We start from the raw sequence: 21,970 nt of genomic DNA, 5'->3' as shown, positions 1-21,970 counted from the left end.
TGCTAAGTGAGGCAATTGCTAAATGCAGACTACCTATATATAGGGCACAAGAGACAAATGTTTATAAAATCTGAGTATTTTTTTCTATGTGCTGTTCTAATTTGCTTCTGAGAAAGGAGTTTTCAGTTCTTAGGAAAATTGGGGATGTGAGATTTACTGGTCAAAGAGTAGGAAATGGTCATCACAAAACTTTACTTCTGAACTTTGGGAAACTATCAGCCAGGCAAGGAGGATGGAAGGGGGGAACCAGGATCAAGCGGGGTGGTGGTGGTGGTTGCATAGCTGCAAGGGACCTAGGATTGACAGACACACACACACCCTTCAATTTCATGGAATCTTATCCATTTATTGTCAAAAGAAGAGAAGCAGCCTGGGAAGATTCTTATAGGTAAAATATAAGAAACAATACCTATCACCCATCTATGAACAAAACCCCAGGACTAGATGTATACTGTTTTATTTAAAGGTGGAAGCCAAAACTAGTTATCTTGTCAGGGAACTTGTGTCTATTGCTGCAGAAAATCTGTTTTCTTTTTCAGAAACTTAATCAGCAGTTGGCTCAACAGTGCACAGAACTAAATGATGCTCTTCAAAAAGCTACTGAGGAAAATGCTCAACTTACTTCAGATCATCAGGCTGCCCTTCAGGTATGGAGCACATTTTAATATATATAGTAAGTTGTCCGTTAAAAAGAGTCAATAGTTAGCTTCAGGTGCATGGCCTAGCCTTTTTAAAATTTTATTCATATGGCCACCCATCTGTTAATGTGATTCTGGGTGGCTGTATAGATAAGAATCCAGCCATGTTTTGTAATAGATCAACTAGATAGAAACAATGTGGTAGACAAAGAAGAACCTGTGTATTTGTTTAAATAGCTGAGATTTCAAGAAGTCTCCATCAGAATATATTGTTAAAATCTATGAAGGAAGAAAGGGAGAACATAGATACTGCTGATGTTTGAGATCTGTCTTGTAGCAGTCTCACAAACATTGCATTGTATATTGCACAGGATCCCCTTTTTGAGGGAGATAGGCAGTTCAAAAAGTTGAAAAATAATAATAAATAAACTAAAAAACTTGCTGAAAGAAAAGTTAAGCAAAGAATTGCTGGCTCCTCATTTCTGCTAATGTCAGGCTTTGTTTATTCATTGTGAAGTTGGAAACAGAAGGGAAATAAAGCTGGGGAAGTGCTGATCTAGTTTGTTTTGGAAACTAGTTCATCATTTCATACTTTTATTTATGTTCTGTTTCCTTGCTTGCTTAGCATTTGTTGCTCCAATGCAGAGGGATTCTGAATAGATTCCATTCCTTTCCTTTAATAAAAAAAATTAAATTAGCAAAACAATATTAGATCATCTGTCAATTACCAAAAATTACCATGGCCACTGAAGAACCATAAGCATTCAAACACAAGTCAAGTGGGCCCCAAATTCATTCAAGTTTCCTTCCCAGAGCTTTTTTTTAAAAAAGCATTTTTTTTATATTTTTTGTAAAACTCAGCAGGGTTGGGCTATTTTGATCTCAGGAAGTAAACTATTCTAGTGAAGAGGGCTGCAACTGAGAAGCTCAACTTCTGGACCCTCTAGAGAAGGGACCTGAAGCAAGCTTGCCCTGTTCAGTCTTTTTGGATGGGCAGGTGCAACTGTGAGGAGGCAGGCCAAAGATATCCAAGTCCTGAACCATAAAGGGCTTTGAAGAATTCTAGACCTTGAATTGCACTTGAAGCCAACTAGCAATCAGTGCATTCTGGACATAGGAGTGTTAGATGTTAACCTGCACCAGTTCAAGCTTCTGGATGGTGTTCAAAGCAGCTCCATGGAGAGGAAATTAAAGCATGAGCTACTCTGAGCACTGCCTGCCAATTCAGAATGGTCATAGCTGATACAGCAGATATAACTGTTTGGTTGGTTGATTGGTTGATTTTTATCCTGCCTTTGTTATTATATAAATACCGTATTTTCCGGCGTATAAGACGACTGGGCATATAAGACGACCCCCAACTTTTCCTGTTAAAATATAGGGTTTGGGCTATACTTGCTGTATAAGACTACCCCTCTTCCAACGCACACCAAATAACAATTAAAAAACATCAACTGGCTCACCCACAATGTAAAAGCAGCTGTGCTAGACCCAAAATGGCCCCTGCAACAAGCAGGAACCTCACACAACCACAAAAAGCCCAAAAACCCAACTTTCACACTTTACACACACAAAATTCCACATACAGCTTTGTGAGATTTTATGTGTTTGTGTAGTTAGAGTGAAACACTACAGAAACACACTAAATCTCAGAAAGCTGCACAAATATTTTATTTTATTTTATTTTTATTTTTATATGAAAACTAAATTTAAAACTTCCTAAACTTTAAATGGCTAGGTCTAAAAAAGAACAACTAAAAAAAACCCCAATTAACTATTTTTTTTAAAGCTCCTAAAGGGGAAAAAACTTACCCAATAGAACAGGGGTCTCCAACCTTGGCAACTTTAAGACTTGTAGACTTCAACTCCCAGAATTCCTCAGCCAGCTTTGTTTTGCTGGCTGAGGAATTCTGGGAGTTGAAGTCCACAACTCCCTGCCTGCTTGGGAGTGCCTTGCTGATGGAATGGATTCAGGCAAGCGAAGCAAGGCAAGCGTTGCGACTAGCAGCTAAGGTAAGCAAGCTGGAGGGGGAAAACTTTTTTCCTTTTACATGGCTCTGGCGATCCCAGCTGTGTTGCCTGATTAGCAGGCAACTCAACTGGGATCGTCAGAGCTTGGATCGCCAGAGCCATTTAAGGCTCGTCAGAACCTTTCAGGCTGGTCTGCCTGGTTACAGGAGAACGACACCCGGCGTATAAGACGACCCCCGACTTTTGAGAAGATTTTCATGTGTTAAAAAGTCATCTTATACACCGGAAAATATGGTAACAAGGTAGCAAACATCCTCTGATTTCCCCCACCACAACAACCCTGTGAGTTGGGTGTGGCTGAGAGAGACGGACCATAGGACCATAGCCACCCAGCCGGCTTTCATTGCTAAGGCAGGACTGGAACTCAGTCTCTTGGTTTCTAGCCTGGTGCCTTAAACACTAGACTGAACTGGCTGTCATTACTGTTACCTACATGTTCATAAATTCTTTTTTTTTTTTTTTTCCCATTAAGATGGAAGAGGAAAAAATGCATCAGAAACTGAAGGAACAAGACTTGATTTTGGATAATGCTCGAGCCAGTGTTACAGGAGAGCTGCAGGTTGTGCAGAAAGAAAAAGCTCAGCTCGAGAAAGAACTGTGAGAGGCAATTGAAATTTGTGTGGTTGTTTCCCAAGTGTGACCTGCTTTCTTTCCTGTCCTGCTGTTTTCTGTATTTGTCCCTTAGTTTAGCACAAGCTATACCTTATTCAGCTTCTTGCACTGTCTTCTGAAATTTTTGAAGAATGTAGAGGATAACAGGACTGCCACACAGTTGTGTTTATTCTGCAGAGAAGACTTGCGAACTGAGCATGCTGAATGCAAGAAGAGGGACAGCAAAGAAATTGTCTATGAAAAAGCCCGCCTGGAGCGTACAGTTTCCCAGACCCAAAATGAATTGGAGACAATTATACAGGAGCGAAATTCTTTGCTGAATGAGAAAAAGATACTTGAAGAAGAGGTATAGTGGCTATTTATTGTGGTTTTACGGTAAAATCCACATTTCTGTCAGAAGGACATTACATGTTCATTAGAGAGAGGCAGACTTGTATTTGGAATCTTAGTAAAAAAACCAAGAAGATGTTTGCTGCTTTGTATAATATACCAGTACCAAAATGGCACATACAGGTGGTCCTTTACTTACAACTGCAAATGAGGCCAAAATTTCCATTGGTAAGTAAGATAATTATTAAGTTAATTTTGTCCCATTTTACGACCTTTCTTGCCACAGTTGTTAAGTGAATCATTAAGTCATTAAGTGAATCTGGCTTCCTCCATTGACTTTGCAACTGTCAATGCCATAAATACATGCCAGTTGCCAAGCATCTGAATTTTGATCATGTGACCAGGGAGAATGCTGCAATGGTCATCAGTGTGAAAATTGGTCATAAGTCACTTTTTTCAGTGCTGTTGTAACTTTGAATGGTCACTAAGCAAATGACTGTAAGTTGAGGACTACCTGTACTGACAGTATATGAAGATTTGAATTGACTGAAAAGAATACTTCCGTGCTAGATTTTTTAAATAAAATTTAAATAAAAAATTTTCTATGCTAGAAAATAGCATAGAAAACCAGTAAAGTCTGCATGGTATTTGATGAGTTGTTGCTAATTTTACAAAAATAACCATTCCTAATGTACATCAAGAAAAATACCTATAATAAATTAGATTTTCCTTGAAGTGTTTGGTAAAAAACTATTTTAATTCTTAATGGCAGTCGCAGCAAACAATACAAGAAACAAGAAGAACTATTGAAAAGTTGGAAACCGAACTAACGGAAAAAAAGGTACAGCATTATATACAAGCGTTGAAAGTATTGAGGTTCTTGTTGGCCAACAGTTACCGTAAGTCTGTCAATTGATTTGCAGTTCATTGGGTTGTAGATCCAGATTTGCTTGGAATAAACTTGGAAAAACATAGGAAGCACCCCTAAACCTGGCCTATTGCTTTTAACCTCTATTTAGTTCAAGATTTAGTTCAAACACTTATTTGGTGAAATGATCCAGTTGGTTAAGGTTATTTTAAAATTCTTTGTCAGCAGTGGGTCTTTTTTGTGTTACTAAGTTCTACAATTAGCTAAACATGTAAACATCTTTTTTAAAAAACAATATATTTTTCTAGATAAATGCATGATAACCACATTAAAGATATTAATTTTAAGCTGATGTTTATAAATAGGAGACTAATTATTTGTCATTTTTAGTAATTTTAGATGTTAATACCTGATGCTGTATATAACTAGGAATTATCTGGCTCCCTCTGCTGGTAGAGAACTATCTAGATATGTTTCATTTACCAGATGGTTCAAACTGTGAACAATTAACCATATTTTATGGCACCTGAAATGTAGTCTTTGTTTCCTTTTTAAGTTGGAAATTAATTATCTGCAAGAATCAGTGAAAGCACTAGAGAAAGAAAAAAGGGAATTTCTGGAGCAGGATGCTGCACTTAAGCACCAAAAGGTATGTAACTGAAAAAGTACAACATAGCATAAAATATAAAGTCATTTGATGATCTCTCTTCTCCTCCAATAAAAAAACAACTCTCAACAAAAAGGAATGTTGAAAGAAATCAATACTTTTTTGCAGTGTCATTGGAAGTAAAGGTTTATTTTAATCATATCTGCAGTTTTCACAGCATCTGTTTCATTTAACTTAGTTCCCCATTTTAGTTTTACGTTCAGGACTGGTCTTCTGTCTCAGACAAAGAGACGTTTAGTGATAACCTTTCACCTGTTTCCTGTCAACTCTGCAGGTTCATTGTTGTTAGAGGACATTGCTGTGTTAACCCAGCAGCCTGCTTGTTCTCTCAGTTTTATTGGGCATTATGCTGTGGTCAGCATTGAAGTGAGATTCTGCAGTCAGGATGTGACTTGAACTAAGGTGTTCTGGGCCATTATCTTCTCTTACTTCTGGTTCCCTTAATGAGACTCCACATAAATCCTTGAATTTCTTTTTATAGTACAGGAAACTGATTCCCTTACTACAAGGGAATGGAGCTGACTCAATAACAATGGTTACTTTTATGTGCAACCTATTCAGCTTTTCTTCTCAAAAAGCAATGCAGTTGTCTATTTATGCAATAATATGAAGAGCATACAGAACCTTATTATCATCTGAGTTAAGATAGGTGGACTTCAACTCCAGAATTCTCCAGCCAGTATCCTGACAAGAGAATTCTGGGACTCGAAGTCCAAACATCTTAACATTGCTGAAATTGAGAAATAATCTATACTCTCATATAAGCCCATCTGCAGATCACCAACCCTCAAAATGTAAAAAAAAAAAAAAAAAAAAAAATTAAAAATGTGCCACCTAAAGATAAGGTAACATTGACATTTTTGTAGCTTTTTAATTTTCACCTTATCTGTGAGTGGCATATTTTTGATAGTTTTTTGGTTAATTATCCACAGGTGGGTGTATCTGCAAATGTATATGGGATATATGGCTAATTTTTAAAAAGTATTACTGTATATACAGTACTGCAGATAACCCAAATACAATTTTTTGGATATATTTTGGCATCTAAAACTCTTGTGAGTTTTAGATTGAGATATGGGAAGAAGAGTGTTTAAAATATTTTTTTTTTGAGTTTATGGGTAGTGACGCACCCTGAGATTCTTAGGGCAAACTATAAATACTTCAATAAATAAATTGAATCAATGTTTTGGAGAAAAGAAACATTTACTATAGATATCTCCAGAATGGAAGGCCTAACTACCCAAACTGTAGTTTTGATATCCTTGGTTTACAGAGAGCAGGCTCCTCTGTTTTCATCTTGATAACCAGTGTTTTCTCTTTTATTATGCTTCAGTCTAATGGTGAAAATTTATGATTGCTTCATTTCTTCACCATTTGCTAAAGACACTGGAATCACAGCTGAATGAAAGCAAAGAAAAAGAGTGAGGAGATAGAAATTTCTAAGCCTGACTGGGGAAAGCCACGTGCTTTAGCTTAGAGAGCATAAGACAATGACTGGCCTATCAGCCAGTAAAACAAGTTTGAAAAGTTAAAAGATAACAAAAAGGGGCATATGCTAAAGAGAAAATTCAGGAACTGTTGAAAGGAGGATCATTCTTGAGCTTCCTATTCACCTTCTCTTACTTTCTCCTGATCATTAGATTGATACTGTTTTTCAGCATAATCCCTTTAGAGACACTTCTGCTGCTGCCCTCCTGAACAATCTTCTTTTTATTTCTGGAGATGAGTGGGAGGAATAAAATCTATTTTTGAGAATGCTTGAACCATATTGTGCTTTCTATCAATGAATCCTGCTCTGCATGAAGACAACTCATAAATGTGTCCATAAATTTTAAAAAAAGACCCCTTCAGGCTGAAGCATGCTAGACTGTGCCTCTGGTGTCTTTTTAAAAAAATGTATTCTCAAACTTTTTTAAAGGGAAAAAAGAGAAATAATAATTGCTTCTGATATCTTAGAATTTTTACTAGATTTGTATGTTATGAAATGTTGTAAAAAAAGACAGTTGGCTTGAATGCTTAAAAACATTTTTGGGGAAGTTTGCTTTTAAAGCCAGGAATGAGAAATCTGTATGTGATCCCCACTTTAAGTGTTATAGTTCATCCCATTGCTGCAGTGTTTAAAGCCATTCTTGATTTTAAGACAAGAGCAAGGGCTGTTCCCTAACTTCACCAATCTGATTCTCAGACTTTAAAAAATTACACCTACAGCATAGAAAGTGCTTCTGTGGCACTTCTGGAGTACTTGAACATTATCTGAAATATCTCTTTCCGGTTCTTTCATTAATTTCCAACTGCTGTTTTTTGTTTGAAACATATTATAAACAAACAGCTTATAGGCCTGAAAACTAAACAAAGAATAGAAATTTATTTATTTATTATTTATTTATTTATTATATTTCTATACCGCCTTTCTCCCGTAGGACTCAAGGCGGTGTACAGTCAAGAAAAATATAGACACACAAACATCATAAAATTGCTAATTAAAATTGTTACTTAGTTTGGTCAATTAAATAAAACCCAGAATTAGATAACATTTAAAAAATCATTTGCATGTTTGTATGTTTAGCCCTGCCTGTTGGAACATCAGGGTCTTGAGGGCACGGCGGAAAGCACGGAGATCAGGGATATTCCGTATCTCCGGGGGCAGTTCATTCCAAAGGGTTGGAGCCCCCACAGAGAAGGCCCTCCCCCTGGGAGTCGCCAGTCGACATAATTTGACTGACGGTACCCTGAGTAGTCCCTCCCTGTGAGAACGAACTGGTCGGTGGGAGGCTATTGGTGGCAAAAGACGGTCTCGTAGGTACCCAGGTCCTAAGCCATGGAGCGCTTTAAAGGTGATAACTAACACCTTGAATCGCACCCGGAAGACCACCGGGAGCCAGTGCAGCTCGCGTAGGAGATAAATTAAAAGATAGGCTTTGTAGATGCAAAGTCAATCATTCCTGTGGTACATAAATTTTAAAAAATGACTTGGTTATGTTGTCTAGGAGATGATGAATATTTTCGGATGACAAGAAGAGGAACAGGAAATAAATAAGAGTGAAGACATACCTAGGAATAGTGACATTTTAGTCATTAAATTGATAATGTCACAATTGATACTGTAATCCTATAAATGCTTTTACTTAAAAATATCACCTTAGAGGTTTTCAATGCTAATTGGAACGTAAAACTCTTGTTAAGCAGTGCAGTCATACATTGAATAACTAACCATGTGACTGCACTGCTTAGCAAAGGCAGTCCTAGTTGTCTTTGTTAAGCTAGTCATTAAGTGACTCGTGATGGTGGCTTTTGAGTTCTTGCCAACTTCTCCATTGACTTTGCTTGTGGGAAGTTGGCAGGGAAGGTGACAAATCACAGTCATATGTCTGTGCAACACTATGGCAAATGGAAGTGAGGACCAGTGGCTGAAATGAAACTTCATGACTCTGGAGGTGCTATGACAAACAAAACTTTGAGGACTGAATGTGAGTGCCACTTGTTCAGCACTGTCATTAAGTCCGATCAGACGTTAAATGAGGACTGCCTGTAATTTTAATGGACTGTACTGAAATGACAGTCGCTTTAATATTACAAGGAGAGTTAGAGAGGATGCTCAGTAAAAAATAAGGCATATGCCTATGTGTGCAAAAGTATATGACATCATGAGGAATAGATGTATTTAAATAACACAACAATTACCTGCTGATATATTATAGACTATTTTGATTTCACCTATTGGAATCTGACTTTTTATAATCTTATAGCATAACCTTTTGCAATTTACTTGTAGATTCTGTGGGATTCTGTTCATAAGTTTCTCCAGACATTTTAGAAAATGTTTAACCTGAAAGCAATCTTTCATTTCCCCTAGCTGAAAGTTCAACAACTGGAAGAAGAACTGCAGTCCCTCATATATGTGCAATCAGAAAATAATCAGCTGCGCACATTTTGTATAGCCCTGAAGGCTGAATATGATCAGGTACTCCATAAATGTCATAGACATAAAGCATCTATAGCAGGGGTGTCAAACTCGATTTCATTGGGGGCTGCTTTAGGGTAGTGTTTGACCTCGGGGGACCCGGAGGGGTGATGGCCAAGGTGGGTGTGGTCAGCTCAACATCACTCGTGTCAGGAACACCTGTGGTGGCAAGTGCTAAGACAGGACTTCCCTCAGTCCCTCCCTCCCTCCCTCTCATTATAATTTCCTTCCTTCCTTCCCTTCTTTTTCTTTCTTCTTTCGTCTCCCTTTTCCTCTCCTTAGTTTTCTTCCCATCTTTCATTCATTTTCTTCTGTCTTTCCTCTTTCGCTTTCCTGTCCCTTCTTGCATGCTCAAATGCAAAAGGGGAAACATTTCTCCTTTTGTTTTGTTTTTAATTTGTTTTGCTCGTCCGCTGCCAGCGAAATGGAGCCCTGGGCCCCGTTTTCAGCCGCAACGGCCTCCTGCAGTCCTCTGCTCTGTTTTTGCTGGTAGAGGACTGCAGGAGGCTGTCACGGCCGAAAACAAGACCTGGGGGCGCACATGGCCCTCCTGAGCTCCATTTTTGCTGGCAGATGCACCACGGGCCAGTCCTTTGCTGTTTCCAAGGTGGCCCCCTAGACCAGATCTAAGCACCCCATGGGTCAGATCCAGCCCGTGGGCCTTGAGTTTGACATCCCTGGTCTATAGTGTTTTAGCTATCTATAGCAATATATATGTTAGATTTTGGTTTTATGTCTTTGTTCCTTTCCTGTAAATTATTTATTATTGCAGTTAAATCCCACATTTTCTATGACAGCATCCATGGAGATCTCTAATTTTACCCTTCTATAACAATTTTATAAAACAGGTTGGGTTGAAGAGAGTAAGTGACTGGCTTGAAGTCATCCAGGGAGCTCCATATCCAATAGATTTAAATCTGGATCTTTGCAGTCCTCCTTCAGGGTTTAATGTTGTACTTTGCTGCCTCACCACCTAGGTTTCTTCAAACCCTACACCAATTTACCAGCAGTGCATTTAGATAGACTCTTGCGTTTAAAAAGTTATCATCCCTCTGCCAGTATTTTATCCCTCTGAATTAAATGTTCAGTCAGCCATTTGTAAACTAATAAATATCTTTTATTTCTATAAACATGAAACACTTTTGGAGCCAAGAAAGTGGAAGTAGCCTTTGGTTGCCACAAGGATCAACTTCTTGGAAACAAGAAAAACTTGCGAGGGTTTTTTTGGGGGGGGAAGAGGGAGGGGACAAACTGCTTGGAATTATATTTGTTTATGATTTTTGAGACTTTAAATGCTACAAGATCAAATGTAGATACATTATACATAGTAAAATAATCATTTATATTAATATATATATTTCCTGTTGGTAAAATTTACAATACTAAATTAATACATATATTGACAGTTTTGATTTACCATGGATGATTTTTGAATGGAAATAATAAGTCATAATTTAAGAGTATTAAAACACATTTTGGAGAAATAGATGGAGCAATCATATAGAAGTAGGGAGACCCAAGTTCTATTTTTTTCTTATGCAGGGAAGGTTTTCTGAGTTTATTTTAAAACAAAATAATTAACAGACACAAATTGATATCACGACTCAAAATAGGGTATATCAAGTAATATCAGAGCATTTTAACCTCCCAGGACATACCATTGCAGATCTCAATGTTGCTATTTTGAAAAGAAAAAAAAAAAGAATGAGTTAAATTTAATTCAATTCGTCAATCTGCACAATTTTTTCACTTAATTTGTGCATTGCAGAAAGTGGATTGTGCAATATTACACTGTTTAAATTACATTCTGACCAAAGAGGAGGAGTCTCATGACATCACAAATGGAACAGAGTGATGTCCCAGCATTTCTATGATATGGGAGAGAACATACAGATTTACCTTTGAATAAGAAGGGCTGTTGAGCATAGAACTTTTCAACAGCCATTGATGGGGAAAGGGAACAAAATCAGATTTAAAATGGCTCCCTTCAGACCTCAATAATGTAACAGCTTTTTAAAACAGTATGTAGTTGGGGATAAGAATCTGTATTTGAAAATGGACACCACTCTTTTGAAACTTGATCAGCCTTCTCCAGGATTTTTATTTCTCCTTAAGCCACAAAGTTTATAGCGAAAATGCCTCTTAAAAAAAGAAAGTCTTCAGAAAATTGCTGGCAGCAGAAGTCCAGTAACCATTTTAGGTCATGCCTGGCCTGTGACATAAAGGACAACTTGGAATCTAGGGAACAAACTTCTGCCCTGTATTCTCCAACACGTAGAGTTCGTTTCATGACTGATCTGCCTGGAAGGGAATCTGTCTCTGACTGCGGTGATAATCGCAGAGCCTCTCGGTGTGATTTCTTCAAAGCTGCCATGGCTGTGGATGAAAAGCTGGAGCGTAGAAGAAAAATCAGGACCCGCAAACAATTAGAAACTGACAGGGATGTAGTTAGTGAGGGAACAGATCTCCAGAGGGTGAGTTTAAAACCGCAATATGCAGAAAGAGGATATCAGCAACCAATCATATATAAGTAGGGAGATTCAGGTTCTATTTTTACCTTAGGCTGGGAAGCCAGCTGGATATCATTGGATCAGTCATTCTTTCTCATCCCTAGAAGCACTAGCCTATACTAGACCTGTGTGTGTGTGTGTGTGTGTGTGTGTGTGAGACCACATCCATTCATATGTTCTTATTCACACCTGATTTTGAACAACAGCCTGGTTCATTTCAGTCTCTGTCTCTTCCCCACACATACTGTACATAGAGTGTATGATTCAGAAATTTGATTTGAAAATTTTCTCTAAGGGACTAATGTAATTTAAAAAAATCATAATATAGATAAAAATAGAAGATGATATATTCTGCCTGGAATTTGAGAAGTGAAAGTGTTACATTAAGAGCCGAGAGTGTTAAGGAAACATATCTTATGTCATTCACCTGTGAAACTAGAGGATAGTTTAATCCATTAAAAGTTCATGTTTACAGAAGTGTTACATCAAACTCATCCTTAAACTAGGGAGTGTGTAGCTATTAAAGAAATCTGGTTTTGTTTAAATTGAAATTTGGTTCCATTGCTAGTTTTTAATAATTACTTTAAGCTATACTTTGCACTTTGTATGTTACTTTATTATTTGGCATTGTGATTGTTTTATCCTACAGTTAGTTCTATAAGAGAGAATAATAACATTCCATGGGCAGTGGATAGAAACAGTAGGACAGTTTATTATTATACCACACACTAGTAGTTGATAACATGTTATCCGCTTTTAATTGTAATATACAGTATTTTGTGTCAGCAATTAGTCTACATCTCCTTTGTGCTTTGGCATCTTTTATGATTAAAAAAATGCGTTGAGTACTTTTCTGGTAAAATTAGGTGGGGGAATTCATTTCCTAATATTAACCATAAGATTAAATTGTCTTGAAAAATGATTGTATTTAGGTTGCTAATTGTTGTTGTTTTTCAAATGATGTTTGAACATTTTCTGTGGCTCATGGATATATGTGGAATGGTAACTAGTTCTGAATATTCCAGTCTCTCTTTACTGTTGAATTACTGATTTATTTGCACAAAATTGAGGGTAACATTTTTCCCCCTAGAGACTAGTTCCTGGCATTTAGAAAAATAACATTTTTCTCTCTCTCTCTCTTTTTCATAAAAGACACAGTCTCTCCTTGTCTGTAGAGAGGAAGCTCTTTCTTTGTCAGTCAAATCCCATGATGACGCATTAAGAGAGAACCAGAAGCTCAGAGGGCAAATAGGTGCCATTGAAGAAAGAGAGAAGCGCAAGGTAACACAACTTGTCTATTCTGTGTGGCAGCTACAGTTTTCCAGGTTTTCAAAGGATGAGATGTTTACAAGCGCATTGTCTGATACTCTTCATCTAGGACCATTTGTTTGTAAAAACAAGTACACTGCCCCTGGTCTATGCCTGGGACATGCAAAATAGTTGTTACACCAATTGCTCATTGCTTGCCATGTTGTTACTCTACAGCTGGCAAATCTACAACGCAAGCTGGAAGAATCGAAGGAAGATAACATCAAAATGACCACAATTCTACAAAATGTGTTGGCTTCTCATAACAAGATGCAGGTAGCTCTGGAAAAGGTGCAGATTGAATTGGATCACAAAGATTCTGATATTGCTGGCTTGAAGAAAGATAGGTAAATGAGCTTGCCATCCTTCCACTTTATATATTGCTCAGTATGGCCAACTGAATGGTTTTTATGTGTGTGGTAGAATACCATTAGTGTCCACTTTGAAAAAAAGTCAAATATACAATATCAGGATTTGTTAGGAAATGTTTCAAGATATTCTATTTCAGCAAATATGAGCTTGCTTAAAAAAATCTTCTGAAGTACTAGGCAATATTTGAGATTTTTTGGGGGGAAAAACACAAGCACATTCTCTCAGTACACCCATTTTTGGGGCTACTTCTCATATGTAGGACCCAGAACGAGCAAAGAATTCAGACGCTGGAAGAAGAGCTGGAAGAATATCAGAACAAGCTAGCTTTGGACTCCCAGCGGAATGCGAAGGTAAAAAGCAAAGCAACTCCCAGTGACTAAAATAGACAGTCTGTTCAGTTTGGGATTTGGGATGTTGTTGATAAGACAAATGACATTCTCTGTTGATGAAGTATTGATAGAATTTGGTTGAAATGGAAGGCTCTTTTAGCTGTGCTTACTCTTTGTGTTGCCATTTACAGTGTGAAGTAGATAACAGGGTAAGTGGTTGACACTAATTGTAATAAAGATGTTCCCAGGCCCTCTTTTATTTTTTTTGTTTTTTGGGAGGGAGGATTGCAGAATATAAATATATAAATCAAATATATAATTATTATTATTATTTTTACAAATGACTCAAGGTAGCAAACATATCCACACCTTCCTCCTCCTATTTTCCCCACAACAAGAACCCTGTGAGGTGAGTTGGGTTCAGAGCAAGTGACTGGTCCAAAGTCACCCAGCTGGCTTTCATGGCCAAGGTGGGACTTGAACTCATAGTTTCCTGCTTTCTAGCCTGGCATTTTGCAAACTGACTGTTGGGAGGGCAATGCCCGTTCACAAAATGGTTGCCAGAGCAAATGCAGTTATGGCTACATGAAGCATTTTAAATATATGAAATATAGTTGGTGCAGGAAGCCTGGCAAATGCCAAGTGAAGCATCTTTGGGCACATTGGTTTTCTAGTAATTGGCTATATTTCACACAATTTTTGTCCCCATGTGCTTTCTTCCGTACTATGAAAGTTGAACTCACTTCGTAAATCCCTGGAAACCTCCAAGCTGGACAAGAAGAAACTTATCCAAAATTTAGAGCAAACTCTGCAGACCAATAGTGCCTTGGAAAGCAAACTCTCTCTTGTTCAAGATGAGCTGGAAAGCAAAGAAGCAGAATGCCAGCAATTAGTACAATGCAGGTCAGATTTTGTTTACTTATATATGCATTTCCCTCTGCTTTAAGAACCTCTAGGTCAGGGGTGTCAAACTGAATTTCTTCAAGGGCCAGATCAGCATTGTAGTTCTCAGTGGGCGGGCTGGGCGGGGGGGGGGGGGGAAACGGGATAGAGGCCTGGATGGCCGCCTGCAACACTTTGCCAGCCAAAACAGGGCACCGGGGAGCCACGCGAGCCCCCGCTCCCTGTTTTGGCCAGCAAAGTGGTGCAGGATGCCATCCAGACCGAAAATGGGGTGCGGAGGGGCCTCACGTGGACACCCGTGCCCATTTTGGCCAGCAGTGCCCTGCTGCAGGAGACTGTCAAGGGCAAAAATGGGGCACGGGGGGGCATCAGAGGCACCATGGGCTGGTCCTTTGCTATTTCCAGGCCAGCCACGCAGGCCAGATTTAAGCACCATGTGGGCCGGATCCGGCCCGCGGGCCTTGAGTTTGACACTCCTGCTCTAGATAATATACAACATCATAAAGATAATACAATAAAATTGAATTTTACAATCCAATTATAAACATAAATCTATTGGAACTAATTAATCCCCAGAGGTCCTCCCCAAAAAAACCACCCTCTTATCCCAAGCGTTCAGAAGGCTGCCTTTGCCTTGGAGGGATTGGCAAAAAACAAAATGAAAAGAAGAGAAAATCTCATGTACACTTTGGAATAAGCTCTTTTGCCTATTTGAGGATTGTATTTTCAAAACTGAAGAGATGGGACTGATGTCCTGTAAGAATTCCTTTTCCCTCCTCAAAGGGACCAGCTCATTGAAGAAACCAAGCGGGAGACAAAGTTCTATGCGGATCGTCTGGAGACCCTGAAGAAACAGTTTCAGACTGAACGAGAGGTAGCGAAGAAATCAGCCCAAAAAGAATCAGCTGAGGTGAGGAAAGGGAAGGGCTGTGAAGTGAGTTCTTGATAGATTCTACTCCAATAAGAAATAAAATAATGGTCCTATGTCTTCATTGCATGCTAGTTGCAATAGATAGTCCTTCAGTTACGGCAATATTTGAGACCAGGATTACCATCACTGAGTAATACAGTCATAAAGTACAATGTCATATGACCTCATCACTTAGCAATCACTGACAATCCAGGCAGTCCCAGTTAACAGATCATTAAGCGGAAAGCAGAGGGAGTCCCAGGTAGGGAACATGGAGGTGCCATGGCGGGGAGGCCTGGCACAGTCTACGGGCGAGCCAGAAGATGCTTGGTGCAGCACAAGTTAGAAAGGCTGGAGAATGAGGACGTGGCATACATCCAATTGTAGGGAGGCCATGGAAAAAGGACATGAAGGTGAGTGCCTGAGTGCAATCGCAAGGAGGCCATGGAAGCAGGGTGCAAGCATGTGTACAATTGCAGGGACACCATAGAAAGTGCGTGCATGTGTGCAATCACAGGGCGGCCATGAAAAGAGTGCACAGGATGTATGCAATCACAGGGAATTAATGGAAGGAGAGCATAGAATATGTATGTGCAATTACAAGGAAGTTGCAGAAAGAGGCTAAAGGGTAGGTGCAATTGCAGGAGGCAAGGAGTCTGCAGTGCAGGCAAGTAAAGAAAGGCCATGGGGGAGGGGGGGAAGAGAGATATAGCTTAGTGACTCGTGACCTTCCCTGCCAGCTTCCCCAGTGACACTCTGGAGCAGCCAGTAGGGAAGGTTGTAAATGGCAATCATGTGATTGTCAGATGCTTGGCCACCTGGGTTCTGAACTTGGCAACCTGAACTTTGGGAATGGTCGTAAGTTCCTTCAGCGCTGCTGTAATTTTGAACGGTTGCTGAACAAATGGTCTTAACTCAAGTGGTACCTGTAACATGCTTCCTTTGGGATTCATATCAGTGGTATTAAGAAGATGCAGTTAAGCCTGGTTTATGTCACACACTCTTTAATAAGGAGAGACCATTGACTGTTTCAGAATCTTCTGCATGCCAGTTATGAGTGATGCAATACATCTAACAGAAAGAGTCTAGGATTTGAGCAGAGATTCCTAATACTCTAGAAAAGCTTTATATCACTAAACAAGCCAGATAAAAATTATTCTCCAAGTAGGAAACCAAAATCTATGAGCTTTTAGAGTGAAGGGACAAAGTAAGAATTCAGACATGGCCTTTATCTTCTGCATTTTTTCAGATGAATATGAATTGCCTCTGTCTCTACCCGATAGGTTAAAAAAGCTCTTGAAGAGGCCTGCTCTAAGTCCGCAGAAATACTACGCTGCAACAAAGAACTGCGGGCAAAAGTGATAGACCTGGAAGCCGCATTGACAAATCAGAAGGAGAAGGTAAAAAAGCAGAAAATACTAATCACCCAGTACTTCAACTCCAAGACCAACAATACACACAATGCAGAAAAAATCAAGGTAAGCTGATGGATTTGGTTTCCTTTGCCTTCTTTGAAAATAGTTTTTTGTATAGCCTGCATCTACTTTTGCTGCAGCTGTTATCAGTGGGACATCATATGTAAAGTTAGAATGGAAGTTTTAGAGCAGGGGTGTCAAACTGGCAGCCCACAGGCTGAATGCTTCACGGGCAGGCCATGCCCACACCTAGCTCTGCGAAGAAAAAAGTCACAAAACATCACGTGATAGCAACGTAACGCCACAAGTTCAACACCCATGTTTTAAATAAAACAGTAGAATGTGGTCTGGATGCAAAATCTCTACCTGTGAAATGGCTTGCGCTTTAGTGGTGCTGAGAAAAACTACGTTTTTTGAAGGTAAAAAGTGTGCATTTTCTCTCCAAAGAGGATTTAGATTAATAAAGTCAATCATAGTTTTCTGCAGAGTGTGGGAAACCTGGCAGTACTGTGACAGCCAGAAAGGATAAATGAGTGGGTATGGCCTGTTCATCATGAGCAAAATTCATGATTTCATTAGAGTTAGGGTGGGATGGGGCAAGAAATTCATACACAGCGTAGTTTTAATAGCTAAATTTTAATTGCAGCTTTCCATTGTTGTTGGTACTGCAACTGATTGCTGGCAGCTGATCCAGGCAAAGTGAAGAGCAAAGCCTGGGTTTGATGTTTCTACTTTCTCTGGGCAAGCCTGGTCAGGATCACAATAATATTTGCAGCTTCCAATTTCCTGAAAAGGAAAAAGGAGGAGCCTTTCTAATAGTCTGAGCCTAGTTTACGAACTGGTTTAAAGTCGCATAACTTACAAAACCTGTATTTTTGAGATTCCTATCATGGATTTCTTTTCAGAATTTCTGCTTGTTTGAAATACTTTAGGTGAAGTGGTAAATAGGAGCAAGTGGCAATGAGGAAATGTGCTTGGGGCCTCTAGCGGTATCACTAAAATTCTGGGCCTTTAGTATCTTGCATCTCACATCAGAAGAAGGGCTAGTGAAAAAGGTTCCCAGCTATGCAGCTATTAAGGCCCCTTATACTACAGAAAAGGTCTTGACATTCCTAGATATGGTGGGGCCAGTGCAAAGTAATATGATTTTCTTCCTCCAGATCTCTGTGCCATTTTTTAAATTTATTTATTTCTGAGGACATTCTAGAAGACAGCCCTGGAGCAGTCTTTTATTTTTTGAATTTTCTTCACTCTGGAGCAGTGCTCTGGAGCACTGTAAAATTGAAATTCCTGCCTGCTTGCTTTATGCAGCAGCCTGAAAACAGAATGAATACTTTGGAGTTTGGGTGTCTGGCAGGAGAGAGCAGACACTATCGTTTCGTCTGGATGCTTTCTTCTCATTGTTGTGAAATACTTTCAGGAGATTGAATTGGAATTGAGGCAAATGGAAGAGCTGAAGGACTTATACCAGAAGAAAAACTACGAGCAGGTAGCATCAACTTTTTGTAGCAAGTTAAGTATTGGCTAAACTAAAATGCTAGATTTGATCACGGAATCTCATTCTTCTTTTTTCTAGTCCCATAGTATCAAACAATTTGCTACCGAACTAACAAGCCTACAAAGTGAGATGCAGCAACTGGCCAAAAATCAGCAAGTGATGGAAAATCAGCTGGAAGAAGAAAGGAAGAAGCGGAAACAGTTTGAAGAAGAGTGCCGAGTAAGCCTCTTTTGAGCTCATAGTTTATTTCAACTGAGTATGTTAATATTTTGCCTTTAGTAACAGCTAGTGGCATGTCTAATGTTCCTCTTTTTCTGTCCTTTTGCTTGATAGAAAGCAATGTCTCTTAGCATTGATCTTAAATCATATTGAAATTACTGTAGAAGAATAAATAATGTTTTATTTTGTTTGGGTTTTTTTTTTTTTTTTTTTTCTCCTTTAGACTTTGGAAGATACCATTAAGGAGCTCAAGAAATGCAAGGCGGCTACTGAAGAGAAACTAAAAGAAGCCAGCATTGAGTCTCAACAGGTAGATGCATAGACAAAGAGGGGAAAAATCCTGGGGCAGAGTTGCCATTTTGCTTGAAATTACTATGCTTGGAAAGGAATTAGTTTTACAAATCAGAGTAAAATTGGCTTGGCATTTCTGAACATCTCATTACTGAAGTAAGAGCAAATTTTATGATTTGATTTAAAGTTTAGGAACTTACCAGTATTCCAATACTTATATATTATCAATTACTGATGTGAAGGCCTAGGAAAACGCCACTCTTTTTAATAAATATGCAGTATTTCATTTCTGATATCCTTTCTCTGCCTTAGATCTCTGCTAACCTAGAAGAAGCTCATCACTGGTTCAAGTCCAAGTTTGACTGTCTGCAGCGGGAGCTAGTCAAAAACCGAAAACCAAAACTGGATGAAGAAAGTGAAGAGGAGGTCAGTATTGGAACAATGTCCACAAATGAAATACTTGCTGTTTATTTCATGTCATAGTATATACCATGCCATTTGAGAGCAGCTGACTTCGCACATCAAGCTAAGCCATGGTATGGCTTGTTTGGCCTTAACTTCATGTTCTGTGAATTCAGCCATTTTAATGTGAAACCGGTTCATGTGTCAGTGTGTTGTGGGAATTCATTAAGTACCATATATTCAGTCAACGAAGAGGGAACAAACATTGGCACAGTATGCAATCCAGTCTAGGACTGTTCCCAGAGGTGAACAGTAGACACCAATATCAGTAGCTGTTAAAATTCAGTGCTGATCATTGCAAAGAAGACTGTAGAAAACATACTTCTACTAAAGAGATACACAGAGTTTAACTAAAATAAAGTTTAGGAAACACTGAAGGATTCACCAAAGATATGATTTCCAGCTGATTATAAGACTTGCCTGAGGGAACAGATTCAACAAATGCAGATTTCATAACCTGAGAATGGAAACCGCACACTATTGACATTGGACTTCTCAAGTCTCTTCAAAAGCTAGAAGTTTTATGCACAGAAAAAAATACAACTTACCTCCAATTTGGAACATTTACTATATTGTATCATCATTCATATATGAAACAAGAAAAAAAAACTGAGTACCTATCAGTTGCGTTTAACATGAGTGAAGTTCATTTCTTGGATCACCCTCCCCTTACCTGAGACTACTTCAAAAATCTAGAATTGAGGTTAGGGTCAACTTTTTAAGGCTTGAGGAAAATGAGACATGACTTACTGGGCTAGAGGAAAAAGTTGGCAAAATTGTAAATTGTGCTTTTATATCAGCCATGGTTCATTTGCTCATATTCGTTGGTCCTAATCAATTGCTTTCCCAGCTTAAAAAAAATCTGATTTAAGGTATAATTTAAGTTTCACCTACAGCTATTTTAAAGAAAAAAATATTCTGAAAATTAAGATTGATAGCTCTGTTTCTTAATTTCTCCCAAGAATGTTCACTGTGGAGATGTACTAACTAGAGTTTTGGTTCTCAAGTAAATGTTAGTTTTAGCAGATACATATTTCATTTTGGTCATATTAGAATCAAAGTATGATGTCCTCAGTAGATTTGACATTTTCTGATAATCCTCAGCTTTGACCAAATATTCTATCAACAGAATAAGCCAGTGAAGATCCCTAGCCAGGCCTGCCTGAAGCGGTGGGAGACCAAAAATCACCTGAAGCTCATCTCCAGAAAATATTTAACAGAACAAAATAATTGATGACCTGCTTACCCAGGAGGTTCCAGGATGTAAAAGATGACCCTGCACCTGTGAACATCATGTCTCAGCTCTAGGGCCCCAGGAATTGTGATGTACCTGGAAGGAGCCAAATGGTAGATCATTTCAGCGTGGTCCTCCACATACTGATGTTAACAGAGGAGAGCTTGTATGAACTAGGAATGCTCTACACTAATGAAGCAAAGTCCTCTAAACTTTAGGCACTAGGTTTCAACTACCAAGTCTTTAAAATGCTTCTGTGGAACTTTTCAGACCGGAAAACTTCAAGTTTTATTAAAAATAAATTATGTGCCTCAATCTTAAACTCTTCTTGAGCGAATAACTTCCATTTTTAAAGTTACACATACGATTCAAATCTACACAGGGGATAAGTGTACAGAATTAACCTTGTTATATACACATTATAAACTTTGATATGATTTGTATATCTTGTATATTAACAGTTATGCTTTATTTATAATTCAAGAAAGGAAAACTATTTGGATTTCTTTCTTTTTAAGTGGCAGGTCTGAAGCCTTGACCAGGTTAAATTTTATAGAAAGTAAGGCTGGCATCCAAATACATTTTTCACAAAGGGTGGTCTTCTTGAGTTCTCTCAATACAAGGTATAGTTTGAGCAAATGCATCACCTCCCGAGATAAACTGCCATGAGAGGAAAGATGTGACAGAAATACTTTCATACTAAAATTATAGTAACAAAATTCATAATTCGATCAACTTTTTCACACAAAAATATTTTATATCTGCTCTTACCTGCTTGTCCTAATCCTCATCCATCATTATTTAGGAATTGAACTATTCAGTATGAGGTGAGAAAACAATATGAAATCCAGAAAGTTAGTAGTCCTTTATAACATTGGTGATTTTCATATTTATGTACATGAAGTACAAAATCAGCATTTCATTTAAAAAAAACCTTAAACAAGTATGTCATTTGACAATTCACCAAACTATAAAATATTTGCTGAGACTTTCAAATAAAAGTCTTACTAGGAATTGGTTCATAAATATCAAAACAACTGATCTTTCCAAATATTTTCACCCTAAATCAACCTTTCCTTACCTCAGTGTCCTCCAGACGTCAACTCCCAGAATTTTCAGCAATGATCTGGTAACTGGTATTCAGATATAGAAATGACAAGGGAATCCGGATTGAGGAAGATTACCATAAATCATGGATAACAATTATATATTTTTGAACTTTCTCTGTTGCAGATAACCACTGTATAGTATATAAGCATGCTATATATCTTGTAGGGGTGTGGAATTTGTTTTTAAGAATAAAACATTTTTTTATAACAGTTGCAGTTTGTATTTTGTTGTTCTAAAAAAAGAGCAGTTATTCCTCTTCTTAAACTATAAAATGTACTAAAGTCAATAGTTTATTTTTCTTA

General features: G+C 38.3%; 1 protein-coding gene across 1 annotated transcript in view; it reads left to right on the top strand.

The window, feature by feature from the left end:
• The window catches only part of CCDC150 (coiled-coil domain containing 150), a 32,854-nt gene extending 10,980 nt beyond the window's left edge, over positions 1–21,874 (top strand). Inside the window, exons 10-26 of the mRNA XM_070933285.1 lie at positions 540–647; positions 3,142–3,266; positions 3,459–3,627; positions 4,384–4,452; positions 5,036–5,128; positions 9,000–9,107; positions 12,770–12,898; positions 13,103–13,272; positions 13,557–13,647; positions 14,360–14,529; positions 15,313–15,439; positions 16,723–16,917; positions 18,275–18,343; positions 18,431–18,571; positions 18,795–18,881; positions 19,175–19,288; positions 20,454–21,874. Coding sequence (XP_070789386.1) covers positions 540–647; positions 3,142–3,266; positions 3,459–3,627; positions 4,384–4,452; positions 5,036–5,128; positions 9,000–9,107; positions 12,770–12,898; positions 13,103–13,272; positions 13,557–13,647; positions 14,360–14,529; positions 15,313–15,439; positions 16,723–16,917; positions 18,275–18,343; positions 18,431–18,571; positions 18,795–18,881; positions 19,175–19,288; positions 20,454–20,558 — 2,070 coding nt within the window. The 3' untranslated portion in view covers positions 20,559–21,874. The remainder of the gene's footprint in view (positions 1–539; positions 648–3,141; positions 3,267–3,458; positions 3,628–4,383; positions 4,453–5,035; positions 5,129–8,999; positions 9,108–12,769; positions 12,899–13,102; positions 13,273–13,556; positions 13,648–14,359; positions 14,530–15,312; positions 15,440–16,722; positions 16,918–18,274; positions 18,344–18,430; positions 18,572–18,794; positions 18,882–19,174; positions 19,289–20,453) is intronic.
• The last annotated feature ends 96 nt before the right edge of the window (positions 21,875–21,970 follow it).

This window comes from Pituophis catenifer, unplaced genomic scaffold (genome assembly GCF_029215685.1).
Source record: "Pituophis catenifer annectens isolate HBS135680 unplaced genomic scaffold, rPitCat1.0.hap2 SCAF_1, whole genome shotgun sequence".
NCBI classification, from domain to species: domain Eukaryota; kingdom Metazoa; phylum Chordata; class Lepidosauria; order Squamata; family Colubridae; genus Pituophis; species Pituophis catenifer.
Note: the sequence above shows the minus strand (reverse complement) of the source record. Positions and strands in the feature narration are given on the sequence as shown.